This window comes from Acinonyx jubatus, chromosome C2 (assembly GCF_027475565.1).
Source record: "Acinonyx jubatus isolate Ajub_Pintada_27869175 chromosome C2, VMU_Ajub_asm_v1.0, whole genome shotgun sequence".
Classification (NCBI taxonomy): domain Eukaryota; kingdom Metazoa; phylum Chordata; class Mammalia; order Carnivora; family Felidae; genus Acinonyx; species Acinonyx jubatus.
Window position 1 is genome coordinate 811,920 of NC_069384.1, and position 18,842 is coordinate 830,761.

The following is an 18,842-nucleotide window of genomic DNA, read 5'->3' on the forward strand; positions in this document are numbered from 1 at the left end:
CATGAGTGTGGTATTAGTTTCAGGCGTACAACGCGGTGATTCAGCACTGCCCTACATCACCTGGTGCTCGTCACGACACTGTGTCCCTCACCGCGTCACCAGCTTCCCCCATCCCCCACCTCCCCTCCGGTGACCATCCTTTCTTCTCTACAGTGAAGAGTCTCTCTTGGTTTCCCTCTCTGCGTCTTTATTTTTCCCCATTTGCTCGTTTGTTTTGTTTCTTAAATTCCACATATGAGTGAGATCATATGGTACTTGTCTTTCTCCGACTTATTTTGCTTAGCGTAACACGCTCTAGTTCCATCCACATCATTGCAGATGGCAAGGTTTCATTCTTTTTGATGGCTGAGTAACATTCCATTGTGTGTATAAACCACATCTTTGTCCATCACCAGCTGATGGATGTTTGGGCTTTTCCCATAGGTTGGCTCTTGTTGACGGTTCTGCCATAAACATTGGGGTGCGTGTGTCCCTCTGAATCAGTATTTTGGTATTTTTTGCGTCGATACCTAGTAGTGTGTGTGCCAGATCATGGAGTAGTTCTGTTTTTAACGTTTGGAGGAAACTTCACACTGTTTTCCAGAGGGGCTGCACCGGTTTGCTTTTCCACCAACAGTGTGAGAGGAATCCCCTTTCTCAGCATCCCCGCCAACGTCTGTTGTCCCTGTGTTGTTAATTTTAGCCACCCCGACAAGGTGTGAGGTGCTATCTCTGCTGGAAACATTTTTACAGACATGTGGCCACCTGGGATATACCTGGTTGTACGCCTTCTTCTGTGTTCTTTTCTGAGTATAAAAGTGATGCAAGCATACTAGAAAAATGTGAACGATTCAGAAAATATAAAAAAGAAATAAAAACCATCCTGATCCGCACTGTTGCCATCCTGTATTTTTACCTGTGGTTGAGGCGAGGCTGACTCACTCCTCGCTGTCTGGACCCTCCCTCTCCAGGAGGCCGGCACGGTCCTCCTGAGAAGGAGGGGGTCTGCTCTGCCCCCAACCCTCCACACCCAGGCCATGGTCAGGCAGTGTCCCTGCAGAGCTGACCACCCCCCCCCCCCACCCGCCACTGGCCGCCTGGCTCCTGCCTCCGCTGCCCTGAGGGTCTGCCCCCGGAGAACTGAGGTGGTCTTGGGGGTGTAAGGCTCTGCACCCCTGCTTGGAGAGAAGGGGAGGTAGGCAGCGAGGGTGACTTTCTTCCTCATATCCCCACTGGGCTGCCTGGCTCTTGTTGACTCCCGTGAAGCACATCTGGGCCCAGGAGTCCCTTGGGGAGGGCGTCTGCACCCTCAAGCTGTGCAGGACCCAGGACGGGAGCCCCACCTGCGCGGACCGCCGGGGAACCCACAGGGCAGGGTGTGTGTCTGCCAACAGGGAGCAGCTGCAGGGAGAGGACGCATGGCCCCCTGCAGGGCACACCCCAGGGAGCGCGACCTGGCCAATCGGGCAGGCCTGGGCTGCAGAGGCCCTGGGGGTGGGCAGCCGGGCCACGACAGGTCTGGAACACAGGTGGCAACAGATGGGCCTGGCAGGGAGGAGGAGGGGGGCTGGGGACCTAAAGCAGTGGTCCCCACCCCAGGGAAGCCCCACAGACAGGGGGTGGTACGGGGCCCAGAGCGGGGATTTCCTCCGATGGCCTCCAGCATGCGCATCTAAGTGTGAGAGAGCATGTGTGAGTGTGTGCACCTGAGTACGTGTGAGTGCGAATGTGTGAGTACATGCACGTGCTCGATGGTGCATGAGCGTCCCCGCGAGGGTCCCCACACCTGGAAGCCAGCTCTTCTGTCCGGGATCTGAGGGGCGGGGCGGGGGAGACCTGCAGGGCACCCCGAGAAGGCCTCCTGCTTTTCTCTCCCTCCTGCCCCTGTCCCTATGGCTCTTGGTGCCTGGAACAGTAAGAGCAGGAAAGGGGAAATTACCCACCATGACTCTCTTGTTAGGGTTTTAAGAACCGGTAGAAGTGGGTGGGAGCTGGAAGGAAAGAGTATCCTAACACCTGCTGTGCCCACACTCTAAGCAGCCAAAGTGGACTTGATCCTGACATCTGATGGAGGAGCTGCCGATCCCCCCCCCCCCCCCGCCCTCATACCACTGCTAACCCAGCCTGGGAGTGGGGGCTTCTTCCTCCTTCAAAAAAAACCCTTCCCCACCCCCTCCCCCCAACTTTTCCGCTCCCTTCATGGGTTTTCTGTTAGAGGCAGCAGACAGGGGCTCAGTGTGGTTCAAGGGGGTGGACGCCCCCTGCCGGATGCCCCAGCCACAATCAGGGCCCATGCTGTGCCTGGACCCCCAGGACACGTCCCTCCGCGCCCCCCCCCCCCCGCAACGTGCCCCCAACCCATGGTACCCTCAGCCAGGGGCACCAACAAGTGGCCATCCTCACCCAGCCCAAGGTCAGGGTCCCACAGGCATTGGGTCTGCCACAAGAAGGACAGCAGGGGGCCTTTGTGATGGGGGGGTGGCAGGGAAGTCTTGGGGCGCCAGGAGGTGAGGACTGAGCAGAGGGAGGGGCTCCACTCGGACCTCTTGCTCTGGTCTCCAGGCCGTTGTCTCTGATGGGTCAGGCCCCTCAGATGGGTGATGCCCCCGTGGAGAATGTGTACATACGTATGGGCAGTGGGGACACCTGCCAGGCCACACAGTGATGAATGGGGTGACATAGGGGCTGTCTCAGGAGCCTGCCCTCCTGAATGACGGCTGGAGTTTCCAGAACGACCCCCTCCTTCCCAGGGGCGTGGGTGATTGAAAGCTGCTTTCATTTATAAACGCCAAAGACCCAAGCCGTCTTAGCATCTGTTGAACAAAGACCTATTTGACTTCTTTTTCATGCCTCAACTATCCAGTGAGGTTTCCTCCCAGTTTAGAACGTGATTCACCGAGGAAAATAATATTTTCCACAGCTTACACATGTGGGTCCGTGGATACTGAAGCTGATGCGGATGCCAGACTGGCCCCCTCCCGACCCTCATGGGCACATGTCCCGAGCTTGGACTCTGTCCTGGGCTCCCGCCCCTGCCTTCGGCGTGGACCAGCCTCTGCTTCTCATCTTTGTCACCTGGTGACTTGTCCCCTGGCCAGATTGGTTGTGAGGGGCCCGGCTCCAGGCACCTAGGACGGGGCTCCAAGCCTCCATCTGCCAACTGCAAAATGAGCCAGACGGACAGGAAGCAGCCAGTGGTCAGATCCACCGCCGGGGTCCAGGTGGTGTAAGCCAGACCTGGGCCCCGCGGTAGACCAGACACAGCAGGTGGCCGTCCTGGAGGATGGCGCTGGGCATCCGGGGTCTGACTCACACTGTCCTGCAGGCGGGTCCTTCAGGTGATGACTCAGGTCCTAACCGACAAGGGGCTCGCAGCAGTCGGCAGCGGAGAAAGAGGCCGGGATGGGGCACGCGGTTCCCCCAGAAGCGCGGGTGTGCCAGCGTGCTGGGGACAGATGTCACTGCTGAGACCGCAGAAGGAAGGCCCAGGGATTCACCCCAGACTGGGGCCCGAGGCAGAGCTGCTCCGGCCTGTCCTTGGCAAGGGCGTGGGCACGTGCGTCAGCGGGTGTCAACTGGGATTGTCTCTTGGAAGAGAGCGTCTAACCAGTTTATAGCGCAAGTTAATTGCAGGCAGCACCCTGCACACTCATGTGTAAAATTATACCAAACTACACGGTTTCGGACTGAAATAGTGTGGAAGCTCAACAATAGAGGATTGTTCAGAAAATCCGGGGCCCCCCTCACCAGCCCCTCGGCCCTCTAGGCTGCAGGGGAGAGAAAGTGCTGGAGGCGAAGGCCCGGTGAGGATGCAGGGAAGACGGTCAGGTGACGCTCAGAAGGATGCCCTCAGGGGTGCTGGTCACACACAGCCTGCAGGGCCCCCCCCCGCTTGTTCGGGAAGAGTCTCTGGACACCCAGATGCTGGTTTCTGGGGGAGGCGAGGACCCGAGCCGGGAGGGGACCTTCACTGTCATCGTGGAGCTGTGCTCACTGCCCTCTTCCGAGTCTCTGTAAATTACGACTGTGCGTGCGCGTGACTTTAGTGTAACTGCGGTGGAAACCTGTCAGCCGGTCCTGTCCCCTCCCGGGCCCAGGCTGGCGGGAGAGCCAAGGCAGCTTCACTGGAGAAGCTCAGGGGGCCGGTCCAGCCTGCTTCCCGCAAGGGGGACACCCTTGTTCCGTTGCCTAAGAGCTGGGAATTTTATTTTCCGGTCAGAATCAGACGCAGAGGCCAGCTCTGTGAGCACTGTCGTTTGGAAGGAGGGGAGGGAGGGGGTTCGTCTGGCGGACACGGCCTGTGATGGATGCCACACGGGTGTCCTGGGTGGTGGGGCGGCCCCCACCCATCTAAGCACAGGTGGAAAACCTAGGCCTGGGGGCCGATGGCACCCCCTCACGCCCAGGCCACGCAGGACATTCATCCCTGCGTGGAGTGGCCCGTGCTGGGGGGTTTCTGGGGTGCCGGAGCCAGGCGGGCCGGGAACGGGGAGGGCCGCCTTTGCTGGCATTGCCTGGTGAAGGAGTAGCTCTCTGGCCCCTGGGGGTCCCACCAGAAAGCACCGGAACTCCAGGGGCCCCCGCCTGGGCCTCCCCACAGAGGCGGGGCAGATGGGTCGAGGTCAGCCGAGCTTGCCGGGTCACCCCAACGTGTCTTGTGGGGCCTGACTCAGGGCGGCAAGGGCTACAGGATGTGGGGGCCGAGGGTCCCCCCAGGGAAGCTGGCAGGCAGGTGCCAGGGGCCATTGGCGGTGTGCTGGGTAGGCGGCTGGACTGCATCCATCGGGGGCTGTGGCCCCGAGCCCCAGGCCCACGCAGGGCGTGTCTCCAGGGCACAGACGGACTCTGCAGGCAGGGGACCCACCCCAACGGCTGCGGACACAGTGACTCTGGCTCGGGCCTGCACGGGTTAATCGTTTTCCAGTTACCTCATGCTGGCCTCTGCTTCTGTGGAAAAGAGCAAAACATCTGGCAATAATATTTCTTTAATGGCTGTCTGAGCCGTGTGGGAGGGGCTTGGCTGCTTTCCTCACAGCCCAGAGCAGATGTAGATAGGACCCCTGGGGGAGGGGGCTTCCCGGGCAGCGGCCACAACCCTGGGCCTGCCACCCCCAGGCCCCAGCGCCCACCCACGGGTCCCCAGGGCCAGCGGGGGGAGGCCAGAGCATTCCTGCGCACATAAGTCGTTTCCTGTGCTGCTGACCCTCGTGTGGGGTTCCCAGGGTGCTGGGCCGCAGTGGGGGTCCTAGGCTGGTCCCAGAGGGGTGGGGATGGGGGTGCCCTGAGGCAGGTTAGGGTCACCCATGGGGTCTCTATGTCTGGGGGCCCTGCCTCCTCGCCTCCAAGGCTCCCCAGCTCCTGCCTCCCTTGACCTTGCCGGCTGGGGTTCCCACTGTCACCGCTGGATGGGGCCTGGGAACCCCCACCCCCCACCACTGGGCTGCTTCCTCACTGTGGCGGGGGGCTGGGGAGTACCTGCAGGGTCTTCTTCCCTCTTCCTAGTTTCCTCGAGGGTGGAGGGGAGGGGACATTAGTGCTGGGTCTGGGGGCTTTAGCCCACACTGGTCCTCCATGGTGTGTGACAAGGGGCGCTTGCCACAGGGGTGCCTGGGCCCAGGTCCATGGCCTGCCCACCCCAAATTATGCAGCAGCTCCGATGAGGCCTGGTCAGCAGGGAAGGGAGAAAGGGTGGACCAGGGGCCCCTCACAGGCCAACAGCTCCCACCTTGCCCCTAGATGGCTCCCCTAGACCACAGGACCCTGAGAAAACACAGCATGCTCCCCCCAACTCTGCAGGCACAGTGACCTCAGTCTGGGTCCCTGAGCTACATTCAGGCAAGCCCACCCCTCACTTCCTTCCCAGACCCTCTTTTGGACCACCATATCTGCCTGGGGCCACTAGGACCCTCTGTCTCTCAGCCTGACCACGCCACGGGTCAGGAAAGCTCCAGGCATCCTGCCCATTGGACCTCAGGGCCAGGTACCCCAGGGGAGCAGGGCTGGTCAGGGTAAGGTTCCTGTGCTCTGGGGGGAACGTCTGGGATTCTCAGGAACATGCCTGGAGCCTGCCTGGTCCCGACTCCTCCAATCAAACCCTGAAGAGAGGGAGTGTGGGGATTCCACAGTTCCATGGAAAAGGTTCTGGTCCAGGGGCTGAAGTTTAGAGTGGTTCTCAAGAATTAAAGTCCCCGGAACCCATGGACGCCCCCATGGGACCCTGCAATTGTGCAGCGGGCAGGGAGGGGAACGGGGTCATCCGGTTCTGGGCCACAGTCTGGGGTCCCAGCATTCAACAAGGGGCTGAGGACTCTCCATGGGTGCTGGGCTGACCCCAGCATCCTCCCCACATGATACCAAGCTCATTAGGGCCTGATTGTTGCTTCAGAGCAGAGGGGGTCATAGGACAGTCTGGGACCCTTGCTCCTTCAGGCAGGCCCGGAGCTGCTCTCAGGGTACCAGACAGGGTCGGAGGCTGCCCCTGCAGTGGGAGGGGGGACACGTGTCAGGACAGCAGGGCTTTGATGTGTGAGACCCTATCGCCCAGCTAGGTGCAGCCCCTGTCCCTGGGGACCCAGAGGGGACAGCGTAGCCTGGGCACTGTCCTTTCCCTCCCTGATAGACCTGGACACGGGACCAGAAAAAACAGGACCAGCATTTTGGGGAGGGGCGCCCTCTGCTGCCCATTGGGGGCAGCCCAGGAACCATGTCGACACCAGGTCTGCCCAGAGGACAGGAGGCGGGAGGGGCTCCCACTGAGGACTGCGGTTGGCTGTGGGGGGGGCTTGTGTGATCCCCGAGGCGCCGGGCCCCCAGTCCTGCCGAGGTGTGGCATGGCTGGGTCAGGCATCGCCCTGAGGCCCACCCAGGCCTTCTGACCCAGCCGCCCCCACCCCAGGGCAGTGGTCAGCAGGCTCAGCCCCCCGGGCTCTGCTCCTGGCCTCCAGCCAGCTGTCCAGAAGCTTCCAACCTGGCCTTGGCCTGAGCTTGACCAGCGCTGGCTACACCTGGTCACTCTTTGCCGCCGTCCTGGACTGAAGGACACTCCTGGCTGAGGTATGCTGGGGCTACACCCAGCACCCCGGGACCCCAAGGCCGTGGGGACGTTGAGGTGGTCCCCCCGCCCCCGGCCAGCCCCAGGACTCAGGTCACAGACCAGGAGGGAGGTGTGGGGGCTTCTGTGAGCTCTGGCGCTCCTCAAAAGCCTCACATGAGTGGTGGGTGTCAGAGGCCACACGAGCTGTTACCACCGAGGGCATACTTCCTTCACCTTCCCGCTTCATGGAGTTGCCCAGGGCTCCCAGAAGGACAGTGATGCCTCCGTGTGAGCTCGGGGCCCCTGTTCTCCCGCCTGGGCTCCAAACCCCGGCGAGGGCAGGGTCGGCAAGTGGAGACCAGGCCTGTCCCTCCAACCCCAAAGTGTGTCTGTTGACACACCAACGTGTGTAGTAGGGCGTCTTCAGGAGGTGGGCTCCAGGGTGGAGACCTAAGGAATGAGATTAGTGAAAGGAGACCCCAGGGAGCTCCCTCCCCTCCCCCACACGAGAAGTCTGCCCTCACCCTGGCCTTGGACTTCCAGGCTCCAGGGCTGTGAGAAATATGTTTCTGTTGTTTACGAGCCACCCAGATGGAACGGACTGAGACACTATTGAAAACATTTAAATGGAAAGCAGTTTCTTTTCTTCTTTTTTTAAAATTTAAATTCAGGTTAGTTAACATACAGTGTAGTCTTGGCTTTGGGAGTAGAACGAAGTGATTCATCTCTTACATGTGACACCCAGTGCTCATCCTGAAAAGTGTCCTTCTTAATGCCCCTCACCCATTTAGCCCATCTTCCCACCCATCTCCCTTCCAGCAACCTTCTGTTTGTTCTCTGCATTTAAGAGTCTCTTATGATTTGTCTCTGAAGAGACAATGTGAGCCCTTGAGATGCTCGGGGGTCCCTATCCACCCCGTCTGTGTGAGGCTGTGACCACTGGGCATCTCCAGACAGGCGGGTGCGCGCGCACACACACACACACACACACACACACACACACATACACACACTTGGACTGCCCCGCTGGGGGTCAGAGGGGAGTCCACACTGGGAGGGGGTGGGTAACATGGGGGAAAGAAGAGAAAGGCTGGAGGCAGTGGGGCCATGGGCAGGGACATCAGGATTCCTGGCAATAGCCCGGGACCCACAGCACGGGGAGGGGAGATGTGCCGGCTGAGGGCCGGGGGGTCCCCAAGATGTCCGGGGGGATTGGCGGGAACTAGGGGAGGACGGGGTCTGGGGTCCTGTGTCCACCACACTGGGCACCTGGAAGTAGGAAGTGTGGACGGGGCTACGGCACAGAAGGACTCAGCGTCCTCCTCCGTAAATTGGGCTGCGTAGACAGTGTCCCCAGGGTCCCACAGGCTCATAGACGAGTCTGTGTCCCGGGATCTTCATCCCTGACCCTCTGTTCTCCCCCTCCTGGGAAAATGCTTCCTACTCCCTCAAGGTCCTTCTGAGCAGAGGGCAGCCTGGGGGCTTGGAGGACTGAGGTCCTGGGTTTGCAGCACGTGGCCGAGCAGTGGACCCTGGTGTGGGGACCGAGGTCAAGACCCTCCTTGTTGGCGCCTCGGGTCCTCATTAGGAAGTGGTTCCCCAGGCAGTGCCCTGCCTGGGGTGAGGAGGCCTCGTGAGGGAGCTGAGCACCGGGCCGGGGGAGGGACACGGGCCACAAGGGAGGCTTCTGAGGGTCGTCACCTGGACCCTGGAGCCCACAGGCCCTGCTCCTGTGAGACACACAGAGACAGACCGAGTCCGAGGCAGACACAGAGAATGGACCCCGGAGAGAGGAAACCAGAAATTCCATGAATCGGCCTGGAAGTGACAGCCCGTCATCATCTTCTAGCCCTTAGAACGCGGTCACACGGGCCGTCCACCCGGAAGGGGAGGGGGTGACACAGGGATGTGTGACCAGGATTCGGGAAGGCTGGGAGCCACAGCCCAGGCGCTGGGACCCGGGCCCAAATGTGATGGAGCCCCTGGAGGGGCGTGTCGGGTGGGCACAGGGTCTGAACGAGCTCACCTCCACCTTCCCCCGGGCCCGGGACCCAGGCAGGAGGGGTGGCTGCGCCTGGACCGGAGCAGACCCAGGCCCGCGTGAGTGTGTTCCGTGCCAGGCCCACCCCTTCCTCATCTTTCCACGGCCACGTGTGCCCACGAGCCTCATGGGATAGCAGGCACGGGACGAGTCTGCAGGTGTCTCCCTGATGGTGTCCCTAGAAGTGGATTCCAGAAGGACCCCACTGTGCAGACGGGGAGACCGGGGGGCCCCGGGAGGCACAGGGTCTGTGCGGGGTCCCGGCACTGGTCAGGAGGAAAACCCGGGTCTGAACCCAGCTCTGTGTCCCCAGAGCTGCCACACCGGCTGCACCAGGCCTCGCGGGGATGTGGCTGGGCTGTGTTGGTGTCACTGTAGGGACAGGGCATGGGGTGGAGGGGAGCCCTCCGCAGCCTGGGAGGGGCTCTTGTAGGAGGAGGAAGATGGGTAAGGGGACCCACCTCTCTGGTCACAAAGCCCAGTGACCTGGCAGTGACCTCACCTCTCTGGTCACAAAGCCCAAGTGAAGTCAGAACCCGGGTCACCAGGCACCCACATTGTGGAGACAGCGCCCGACTGGGCTCATTCGTTGGGACACCTTCGTCTGACGAACATGTTCTCCTGTTGTGTGCCCGTGTCCCGCGGCTGCTGGCTCAGGGGAGCCCGTGGCTGCGACGCTCCCCGACCCTGGAGACAGTGGGTCAGGTCGTGCACAGGACGCCTCAGGTCTCTAGCTCGCAGGGAGCCAAAGGTAACCCAGGGAGCCCCAGAGACAGCCGGTCCAGCCCGACACCGCTCTGATCTGACTTGTGCGGCCCCGCAGCCCCACGGCCCCTCCCGTGTGTGTGTGTGTGTGTGTGTGTGGAGGGCCCACGTGAGCAGGTGCAGGCTGATGAAGGGGTCAGATGCCTGGTGGGCGGGCCATGCTCACACCCCAGGTCAAGGCTGGCTGGGAGGGACAGGGTGTGCTGGGGTGGCCCTCTTGTCCCCAAGATTCATCCCGAGCCCTGCAGGTGGATGTCACTGTGTCCCGGGCGCAGGGCTGTGCGCACTCAGGTCTGTGTCGGATCTGGGAGCCGCAGGGGGAGAGGGCGGAAGGACACTGAGGATGGCCGGGCGGGGCTGTGATGCCTCCGGGCCGGCCGCGGGTCACTGTCTTTACAGAAATCAACGGATGAAATCGGGAGGCGACTGTCGGAATCCCGATTCACCTGCCCTACAGTGGTGTGCGTGTGCCCCGTCGCCCAGGAGGGCCACCCTGGACCCGGGGAGAGAGTGGCCGCACGGAGGTCTCCGGAAGCAGGGCCTGGAGATGGCCTGGGAGGGCCTCCCTCACCGCCCGGGCCCCTCCACAGGGTCCTGGCTCAGCGGTCCTGGTCCCAGGACCCGGAGCCCCCGGATCCTGAGCCCGAGGGTGAGAAGGCTGGGGGTGGGGGATGGGGTGCATGGGGCCCCGGGCGGTGCTGGGCCACCCAGGGAGGAGCCCCCGGGGGCTGGTGTGGGGCCGGGAGCAGAGACTGAGAGCCCCCGGGACTGCGGACCCCAGGGGGGCAGAGGTCCTGGTGTGGGTTCCTGGCCGCGGCTTCTCGGGAGGCCCTGGGGTGTGTTGTGTGTCTGCAAGGCCCCTGGAGAGGCCGGCGCGGGGGGACCTTCTCTCCTGTCACCCTGAGCCCTTGGAGCCGCTGCAACCATCACTCTGTTTCCTTCTCAAGAGTCCGGGGCAGGAGCGGAAGCCGGTGCGGCTCCAGAGCCCGACCCAAGGGCCTCGGGGTCCTCGTAGTCTCTGCAGTCAGGGGTGGCGTCTGGAGCGACTCCTGCAGGGGCCCGGCAGCCAGCAGGTGACCTGGGACCTGTGCGGGGACAGCGGGCACCTGGGCAGAGTCAGCTGGGTCCTGCTTCTGCTCCCAACACCGTTCCTGCCCCCGCCCTTCTCCCCGCCCCTGCCCCCGCCCCTGCCCCCGCCCTTGCTCCCACATGGATGCCAGCCACTGATCAAGGGCCTGAGGGCTACACGGGGTGTTTATTTTATTTCTAATTGTTCCAATCCCCGACCCTGACACCCTACCACGATGTCTCTTCCTCTTGTCCCTTATCCTTTCTCTCCTCTTCTTTTTAGCTGTGACTTTATTTCTTCGCTGTTGATTTATAATCCATATTAATCTTCAATGAAATTTTTATTTACTTTACGTTGTGCAATTCCTGCGCGCTGGGTACACTCACGACGCTGTGAACCACGCCACAGAATATTGGTGCAGGGTATCTCAGTCCCCGAGGGACACCGTGTACCCGGAGCCCGCCCTCCCCATTCGTGCCCCCGCCAGGCCCTGGGAACCCCCAGTCCGCTTTCTCTCCGTGTTCCGTTACTTACTCTGGAGGTTTCCTACAAGTGGAATCTCTCACGAGATACCTTCGGGTCTGCACCGACTTTTCAGACGGGACAGATTCATTTTCGTACTCTGTGGTCGCTTGAAATAGACTGTTTCTCCTTTGATATTGAAATCACAATGGGTTAAAGATTAGGTGGGAAAAAAGAGGCCCCTTCGGTGACAATGGGCACGGTCTCGGGGTGGAGACCCCCGTTTGTGCTGTGACACCACAGCCTGACGCCAGCCAGGACACGGCTGGTCCCCCCGTGGCCCAGACAGAAGCCGGGAGATGCAGAAGGCCGGACGGTCACACCGCAGAGGGGAGAGCATCCCTCACGACCCAGGGCCAGAAAGGTTCACAGGCCCCTGGGCCAAATAACGCTCCAAAGCCCGTGCGTTCCCCGGGATGGAGACCAGACCCGTCCCAGTCCATGGGAGCAGGCGTCAGAGATGCGGGACGTCCCGGGGAGGGACTCGGGCAAGTGAAACCCGAGGGAGGCAGCGCTGGGCACCTTCAGACCGGCAGGTTTCTGGTCTGGGGACCGGCAGCCCAGGTGACAACGTGAGGCAGCAGAGGCCCCAGCAGGTCCCCAGCGAGAAGTCCTCGTCCTGCAGGGGACCGGCTGGCCCAGGACTGGGAGAGCCCACAGAGCCTGGGGTCGGCCCTTCCCCGGTCCCCATGCCCGGCCCCAGGCAGGTTGGTCAGCTCTGCTCCCCTGAGTTCAGTGGGGGCGGGCCTTTGGCGGGTGGTGGGGTTCCCCAGGAAGAGGGACCCCGAGCCCCAGGACGCCAAGACGCAGGCCTGCGGGTAGGACAATCCAAAGTCAAGGACATGGGCTTCCTGACCTAGCTCGTCTTACTAGTGACCCAGGCTGTGCTATTAGCCTCGGTGTCCCCATCTGTGACACGGGGACGAAACGGGCCTTCTAGACGGCTTGTCGCATTCCCCGACAGATGAGGTGGAATCTTGGCCTGGTGCCTGGAGGACATAAAGAGCCACCTGGAAGGCTGTCCCAGAGTCCCCCAGGGCACAGGATTCCGGAAGCCCCTCCTTGGCCCCTGCCTGCTGTCCCCCTTCCGGGAACACTCAGCGTTGTTTGTGGAGGAGGTGGAGACGATCCAGGATGTCAGCAGGTCCCACGTGAAGGAAGGTCAGCGCTGGAGGGACAGAAGGACGTGTCCCGTGGCCCCTTCCAGGGCCCGAGCTGTGACGCCCTCTGACCTGACCTCTGACCTGACCTGGTGTGTGGACCCGGCTTCTGTGGTTTCACTCCCTCCTTCCCTCCCTCCTTCCCTAATTCAGCCGGCGATCTCAGGTCCCTGCCGTGTGCCGAACACCGGGACCTCATCGGTGAGCACGACCCGACGGGGTCCCCCACGTGGCCTCTTCCTTTGCAGGGTCTGAATCTTCCTGTGCTGGGTCCCCTCTGGCGAGTCTGGGAGGGAGGCCTCTGCACATGTCCCTGCAAGGAAGCATGAGTCCGGAAGGTCCAGACGACCTGCCCCAAGTCCCAGCGTGTAGAGACTGGACACGGGGTGGTCCCTGATCAGAGGAAGACTTGGGCCCACGGAGCCCGGAGGATGACGAGTACAGGGAGCCCGGAGGAGGAGGGGGGAGCACCGTGGCGGCCTGGCGCTCAGGCCAACTGGGAGACGGTGTCGTACCCGGATCGGCTCTGTCCCCAGGGCCGTCGGGGTATCCGCGCTCCCGGGTGGCAGGCTGGCCCCGGCTGGCAGGAGAGGAGGTGCCCATGGGGCAGGACAGAGCCCTCAGGCAGAGCAGAGGGTCGCAGGTGCTCCCCCAGGGGCAGGTGGACTCGGGCGCCCTGAGGCGGCATCACCGGGACAACTGTGCCGTGCCAGCCCCACTTCCCCAAATTCAAGACCAAGACCCTATCACCCTGTCCCACCCCCGAGAGCAGAAACCGCTTCTGTCCTTGTTCCTTTGTGGATGCTTCCATGCCTGCCCTCAGCACCCTGTCTGCTCCCCGCTGTGTGCACGCATCTGGATCACGAGAGTGAGCCCCGGACCCCACCCAGGAGGTGGTACGGCCCCTCACCCACAGCCAGCAAGGGAGAGCGCCGTCCCCATGGCCTTCCTCCCCCTAAGAAGACACGTAAGCCATATTCACCAAGGTTTTTAACCATCGTACACACACACACACACACACACACACACATAGAGCGAAGGAGGGGGCCTTGGGGAACCCGCACACGAATGTCTCCTGCACCTCCCGCCGCCCCTGTGCTTTTGTGGGTTTGCTCTTGTTCTCGCAGATCCTCCTCCTGGCTCCCTTGAAGTTGTCAGGCCTCTGCCCGAGTCCCTGGGTCACCCACCCACCCTCTCCTGTTAGGAAGACGTCCAAATGCACACCCTGCATTTCCTCCCATGTTCCTCTCGCCTCCTAGACTTCGGTCATCAGATTTGGGAGTCGTGAACAGCCTTTCTATCTTCCCTCACCTGTCCCTTCCCTCACCTGTGCGTGGCTCTTCCAGGCCGGCCCCGAGGCTGTCCTCGGGTTGGATTCATCTCCTCCTGGGAGGTGGGGGTCGGGCGGACAGAGGGCAGACGGTGCCGGTGGGGGCAGGAGAGGCCGTGGCCCACAGGCCAAGTGCCGGCTTGTCTGCCAGGGCCCCCCGGCTGGGTGAGACCCGCCTGCCTCTCCTCTTTCTTACCGGGAGGCATCGTTGTCCTGAACAGGCACCAGGGAATCTGAGCGAAGAGACCACTTTGCTTTGAGACAAGGGGCGGTGTGGCAAGGGCTGCAGAGGACATTGGCCTTGGATTTGGGAAAGAGAGGCCGGCCACGCACTGCTGTCGCATTCATGTCCTCTCTGCCCACCTGAGTGCACCTGCAGCCGGAGGGGCTGGTTCCCGGCAGGCTGGCAGCATCCCCCTGGAGCCCCCGGTCCCTCCTCTCTGCCTGAGGACGGTCTCCCGGAGACAGAAGCCCATCACACCTGTCTCTGGGGACCTCTGCTTCGTCACATTGTCACCTGGGCTGCCGGTCCCCAGACCAGAAACCTGCCGGTCTGAAGGTGCCCAGCGCTGCCTCCCTCGGGTTTCACTTGCCTGAGTCCCTCCCCGGGACGTCCCGCATCTCTGGCACCTGCTACAACGTGGACGAAGCTGGAGGACACTGTGCTGAGGTCAGCCCGTCACAGGGGGACACATCCTGTAGGAGTGGACACTCACCAGAGGCCCTGGAGGAGTAGGAGGGTGGGGCTGGGAGAAGGGAGGTTCCACACACAACGGGACAGAGTCCACTGGGAAGATGAACACATTCTGGGGACAGACGGGGAGATGGCTGCACGACAGTGTGAATGCGCCTGATGCCCCTGAACTGTGTCCTTGAAAGTGGTTAAGATGGCCGTCTCTGTGCTGCATTTATCTTACCACAATTTTTAACAACTCAATAAAGACAGAAGAGAATAAAATGGGAAATGTTCTAAGAGAGAGCAGAGCCTGTGTGGACGGATACGGAGAGGTTGCCGGCGTGCGTGGCTCAGTGACACCCGTGTGCTGGCGTGTGGCCGCCCGTGTCGGAGGAGCCGCCACGAATCACAAGCATGGGTCACCTGCAGGGAGGGGACAGGCTGGCTGGGCAGGTGGGAAGGACCCGCTCTGCGTACCATTGGGGACTCTGACTTCTGAGCCATGCAAATGCACTTCCTATCCAAAGGCCAACAGATTAATTCAATTCAACTCAACTCAATTCAATTCAATTTAAGAGGGCCCACTTGCAGTCCTGGTGGGGAGTGGGGCTCGGCACCATCCGTCTTTCCAAACCAGCGTCTGGCTGCGGTCCCCAGAGGTGCAGGTGACACAGCACCAGGAGGGGCTGCTAATCAGTCACACCAGAGAGCGGACACTGGAATGGCATCCCAGCCCCGCGGCCATCCCCGTGGCCCTTACGTCCACCCGCGTGGCCCTTAGGTCATCGGTGGCTTTTCACAGAGCCTGAGGCTCTCCAGACACCTGGCTTCTGGATTTGGATGTCTGATTCTGCCAGCCTCACCAGGACACAGCCAGCCACGCGGCTTTGTGGCCCACACCGTGGCGCGTGTGACCGTGTGTGCTCGCAGGGCCAACATAGCGGGGCCGCCATCAGACCCCAGACCTCCTCTGTCCTTGCTCGTCCCACGGCCAGGCCTGTCCCAGCGGGACCCAGGGCCCCACGGCTCCCGAAGGCAGACGCGGGTGTGGGAGGAAGGTTACCAGAGGCTCCGAGACACCACATGCGAGCCCAGTTTAGGCGGCAGCTGAGGGGGGGCCTTGCCCCGAGAGGCCTCCCGCATCCACCGTGATCCCACCCAGAGGCCCGCCAGACCTGCTCTCCGGGGACACAGGCCCACAGCGCACAGCTCGCTCACCTGTGCCTGGAGGACAGCATTTTCAGATTGTTTTCTGCAGTAAGGGTCACCACGACACCCTCGATGTTCTTCGTGGCCTTCTCCACCACAAAGCCCTTCTCACCGGAGGCCACAGTGAGAACATACCAGGACCCCAGAAGCTGGGAGGAGAGGAGCAGGTGAGGGGGGCCCGGTCCCCCAGCCTCTTGAGGCGTCCTCTTCGTCTGGGAGTCCAGGGCCCCTGACTCAGGCTGACCCGTCCCCCTGTAGCCGGTGCCGGTCTGGGCCAGCACCGGGAAGGTAACCCAGAGACTGTGGCCCCACAGAAGGGGCCTGGGCCCCTAGGACCGACGGGGCTCGAGGCCAGTGCTGGCACCAACGGATGGGCCGTTACCTGCCTCGGGTCCAGCCTTCCCAGCCACACAGCCTGGGCGCAAGGCACTGAGACCAACGTCAGAAGAGCAGTGCGCAGGATGCTCCCCATCTTCCGGAAGTCTGTGCACCAGTACAACTGCTGTGGGGCCCGGGGCTGCGCAGTCCCTCCGGCCCGCGTAAACCCGTTCAAACGTCTCTGCGTGGGTCACTGTGGGCGGCCACTGACCACCAAGACACCACGCTGGCCTGTCTCCTTGCAAGGTGGTGACATTTCCCGAGGGGGTGGCATTATTATTCAGTGGTGGCCCCTGTGCCCTGCCCCGATGCGCTGGAGAATGGGGATTGGGCCCCGGGGAGCGTCAACACTGCCGTGCCGATCCCTGCTTCTGTCTGCTTCCTTCTGTTGGGCGGTTCCAGAATGGGCATCCTAACCCCGGTCAAACCACTGACACCACTGGGGATTCAATGCTCTCCCTTGCTCAGTCTGGGAAGGCCAGAGGCTGGCAGCAGGCCAAAGTCAAGACCAAGGGAAGGAAGGCACAAACAGTTCTTCTAGAAGCTGCACTTCAGATCTTTTGTCTCAATCATTAAAAATAGGAAAAAAAAAAAAAGCTCCCACTCCCTCCTGACCACCCGTTATTCTGCTCTGCTGGCCTTGGCCTCCTGCCCCCACACACAGTCAGCAGCCAGCCCGGAATGTCCTGTTGCTTCTGCCCCTCCGCTCCACCTGTCTGGACTCGCCCACTCTCCGGCCAGGCGTGGCCTGCTGCCCCCCACCTCTGTACTGCATGACCCGGGCCAGGAGCTGCACATCCCCCAAGTTTCCGTGAGAGTTCTCTGTGGGCCTGGGTTTCTCACCTCTGGGTCATCTGAGCCCCTACCTGGGAGCAGAGGGCAGAGGGCTTGGCTGGATCTGTCTGAGACCCTGAAATCCAAGGGGAGGCGGCCGGCAGGATCCCCTGGGGGTGGGGGTGGAATGGGCACACTACATTTCCAATGGCTTTGCCAGTCAGCTTCCAAGGGTTCTAACACCAAAACAAGCGAGATGCGGAAGGTGAAGGAAAGATAAAGCCACGTGTCTTGCCAGGTCTAAGGACTGACCCCTGATGAGCCACCACCCGGCCCTTGGTGAGCCCCGTGGGGAAGGTGGACACAGGTAAACCAGCCAGCCCCAGCACAAACGTGCAGCTAAGCTCCCACTGCCCCGGAGCCCGGGGAGCCTCGGGCCTCGAACGTGGCTGAGGAGGGCCCCTGACTGCCAGCTTCTACGACGCCTCGCAGCCGGAGATGACACACAAGGACAAAAATATCACCCTACGCTTCAGAGTAATCCTATTTGCTGTTTTTTCACAGGAGATTCCTGACAAAACATTCAGGGAGACTAAGGTGAACGGAGAGAAACACAGCAGAAGAAAGAGGTAACAGAAGCCCCATGGACGCTTCCTGCATTGGGACCCCAGGCGGCCTCCCTTAGTGCCCTGGGGCTGGCATCACAAAAGCGCACACCGGGCGGCTTACGGGCAACAGTCACTGATTTCTCCCAGTTCTGGACGCCGGGTGTTCCAGTCAGCTATGCCTGTGCCTGCAGGATGGACAAGGGCATCTTGTTGTCCTCACGGTGGGGGGACGTGGGGGGCTCCGGCTGTGCCGATTCCCCTCATGGGCACTCCACCCCCATGGCCTTGTCACCTTCCAAAAGCCCACCTCCCAGCGCCATCATGTTGGGGGTCAGGATGGCAACAGGAATGCTGGGGGCAGACACACACATTGGAACCACACAGATTGTGAGAACAGCTACGAACACCTGGCTTAACAAGGTAAGAGCCACATTTGACGTTACGCTGTGTTCTTTAAATTCTCGTAATGTAGCTGGAAACCATAAAACATGGTAGAGATAAAAAGACATCTGGGTAGCCCGAAATGATCTTACGGAATGCAGATTTGGGGAAAAAATATATACAGTAGGCTCTCCTGAGCCAGATTGAACAGGTTGTGCTGCAAAGGAGATGTCTTAAATCCCAGGAAAAAATCAGTGTTTGTAAATCAATGCTGTCAGGGCAACTGGATTTCCATCTGGAAGAAGATTAAAATGAAACATATTCACCTCATGCACGAGAGTAAACACCAAATGGATCAAAGATCTGATACTAAATGTGGAAATAGAACCACACGAGTAATGAATGAAATCATTGGTGAATTTCCCTATCACATGGATGTAGGAAAAGGCTTTCTAATTGCATCAGTTCACTCCTGAAAGCAGAACCACTAGGAGGCAAATAAATTCACAAATAAGGGATTTGGGGCAGGAGTTTGACCCCATGTCGCTGTGGGAGATCATTCCATAAGCCCTGTAAGGCCGGTCGCCTTCTGGGAATTCTGGGAAACGCCATGCAGCTGAGACAAATCAAGCCATTACAAACCCATAGGCCACACTAACTTGCATCAAAATCCAGATGTAATTTAAAAAAAAAGTATTGATAAATAACCCGTCTGTATTTTTTAAACTTCTTTATAGCCAAAATAAGCCACAAACAAAGTCAAAAGATGAATGACAGATCTGGAGAAAGTATTTCCAACATATATCACATGCAAGGGCTAATAGCCATGCTCTATAAGGAACTTTTAAAAATTTAAGAAAAAGGGCACCTGAGTGGCTCAGTCAGTTAAGTGTCCAACTTTGCCTCAGGTCAGGATC

The 18,842-nt window shown here is 60.7% G+C and overlaps 1 protein-coding gene and 1 long non-coding RNA gene across 2 annotated transcripts; one reads left to right on the forward strand and one right to left on the reverse strand.

Annotated features, from left to right (window-relative positions):
* The first annotated feature begins 8,074 nt into the window (after positions 1 to 8,074).
* Positions 8,075 to 10,952, forward strand: LOC128315076 (uncharacterized). The gene is made up of 3 exons (XR_008297452.1): positions 8,075 to 9,804; positions 10,218 to 10,467; positions 10,766 to 10,952. It is a non-coding gene; the product is annotated as an uncharacterized LOC128315076 (long non-coding RNA).
* A 4,678-nt stretch (positions 10,953 to 15,630) lies between these two features.
* Positions 15,631 to 16,640, reverse strand: LOC113594410 (epididymal-specific lipocalin-6-like). Its single transcript, XM_027041787.2, has 2 exons — positions 16,167 to 16,640; positions 15,631 to 15,933 (listed from the first exon to the last, which is right to left on the reverse strand). Exons 1-2 carry the CDS (start codon positions 16,254 to 16,256, stop codon positions 15,790 to 15,792), a joined length of 234 nt encoding a protein of 77 aa, XP_026897588.1. The 5' UTR covers positions 16,257 to 16,640; the 3' UTR covers positions 15,631 to 15,789.
* Positions 16,641 to 18,842: the final 2,202 nt, after the last annotated feature.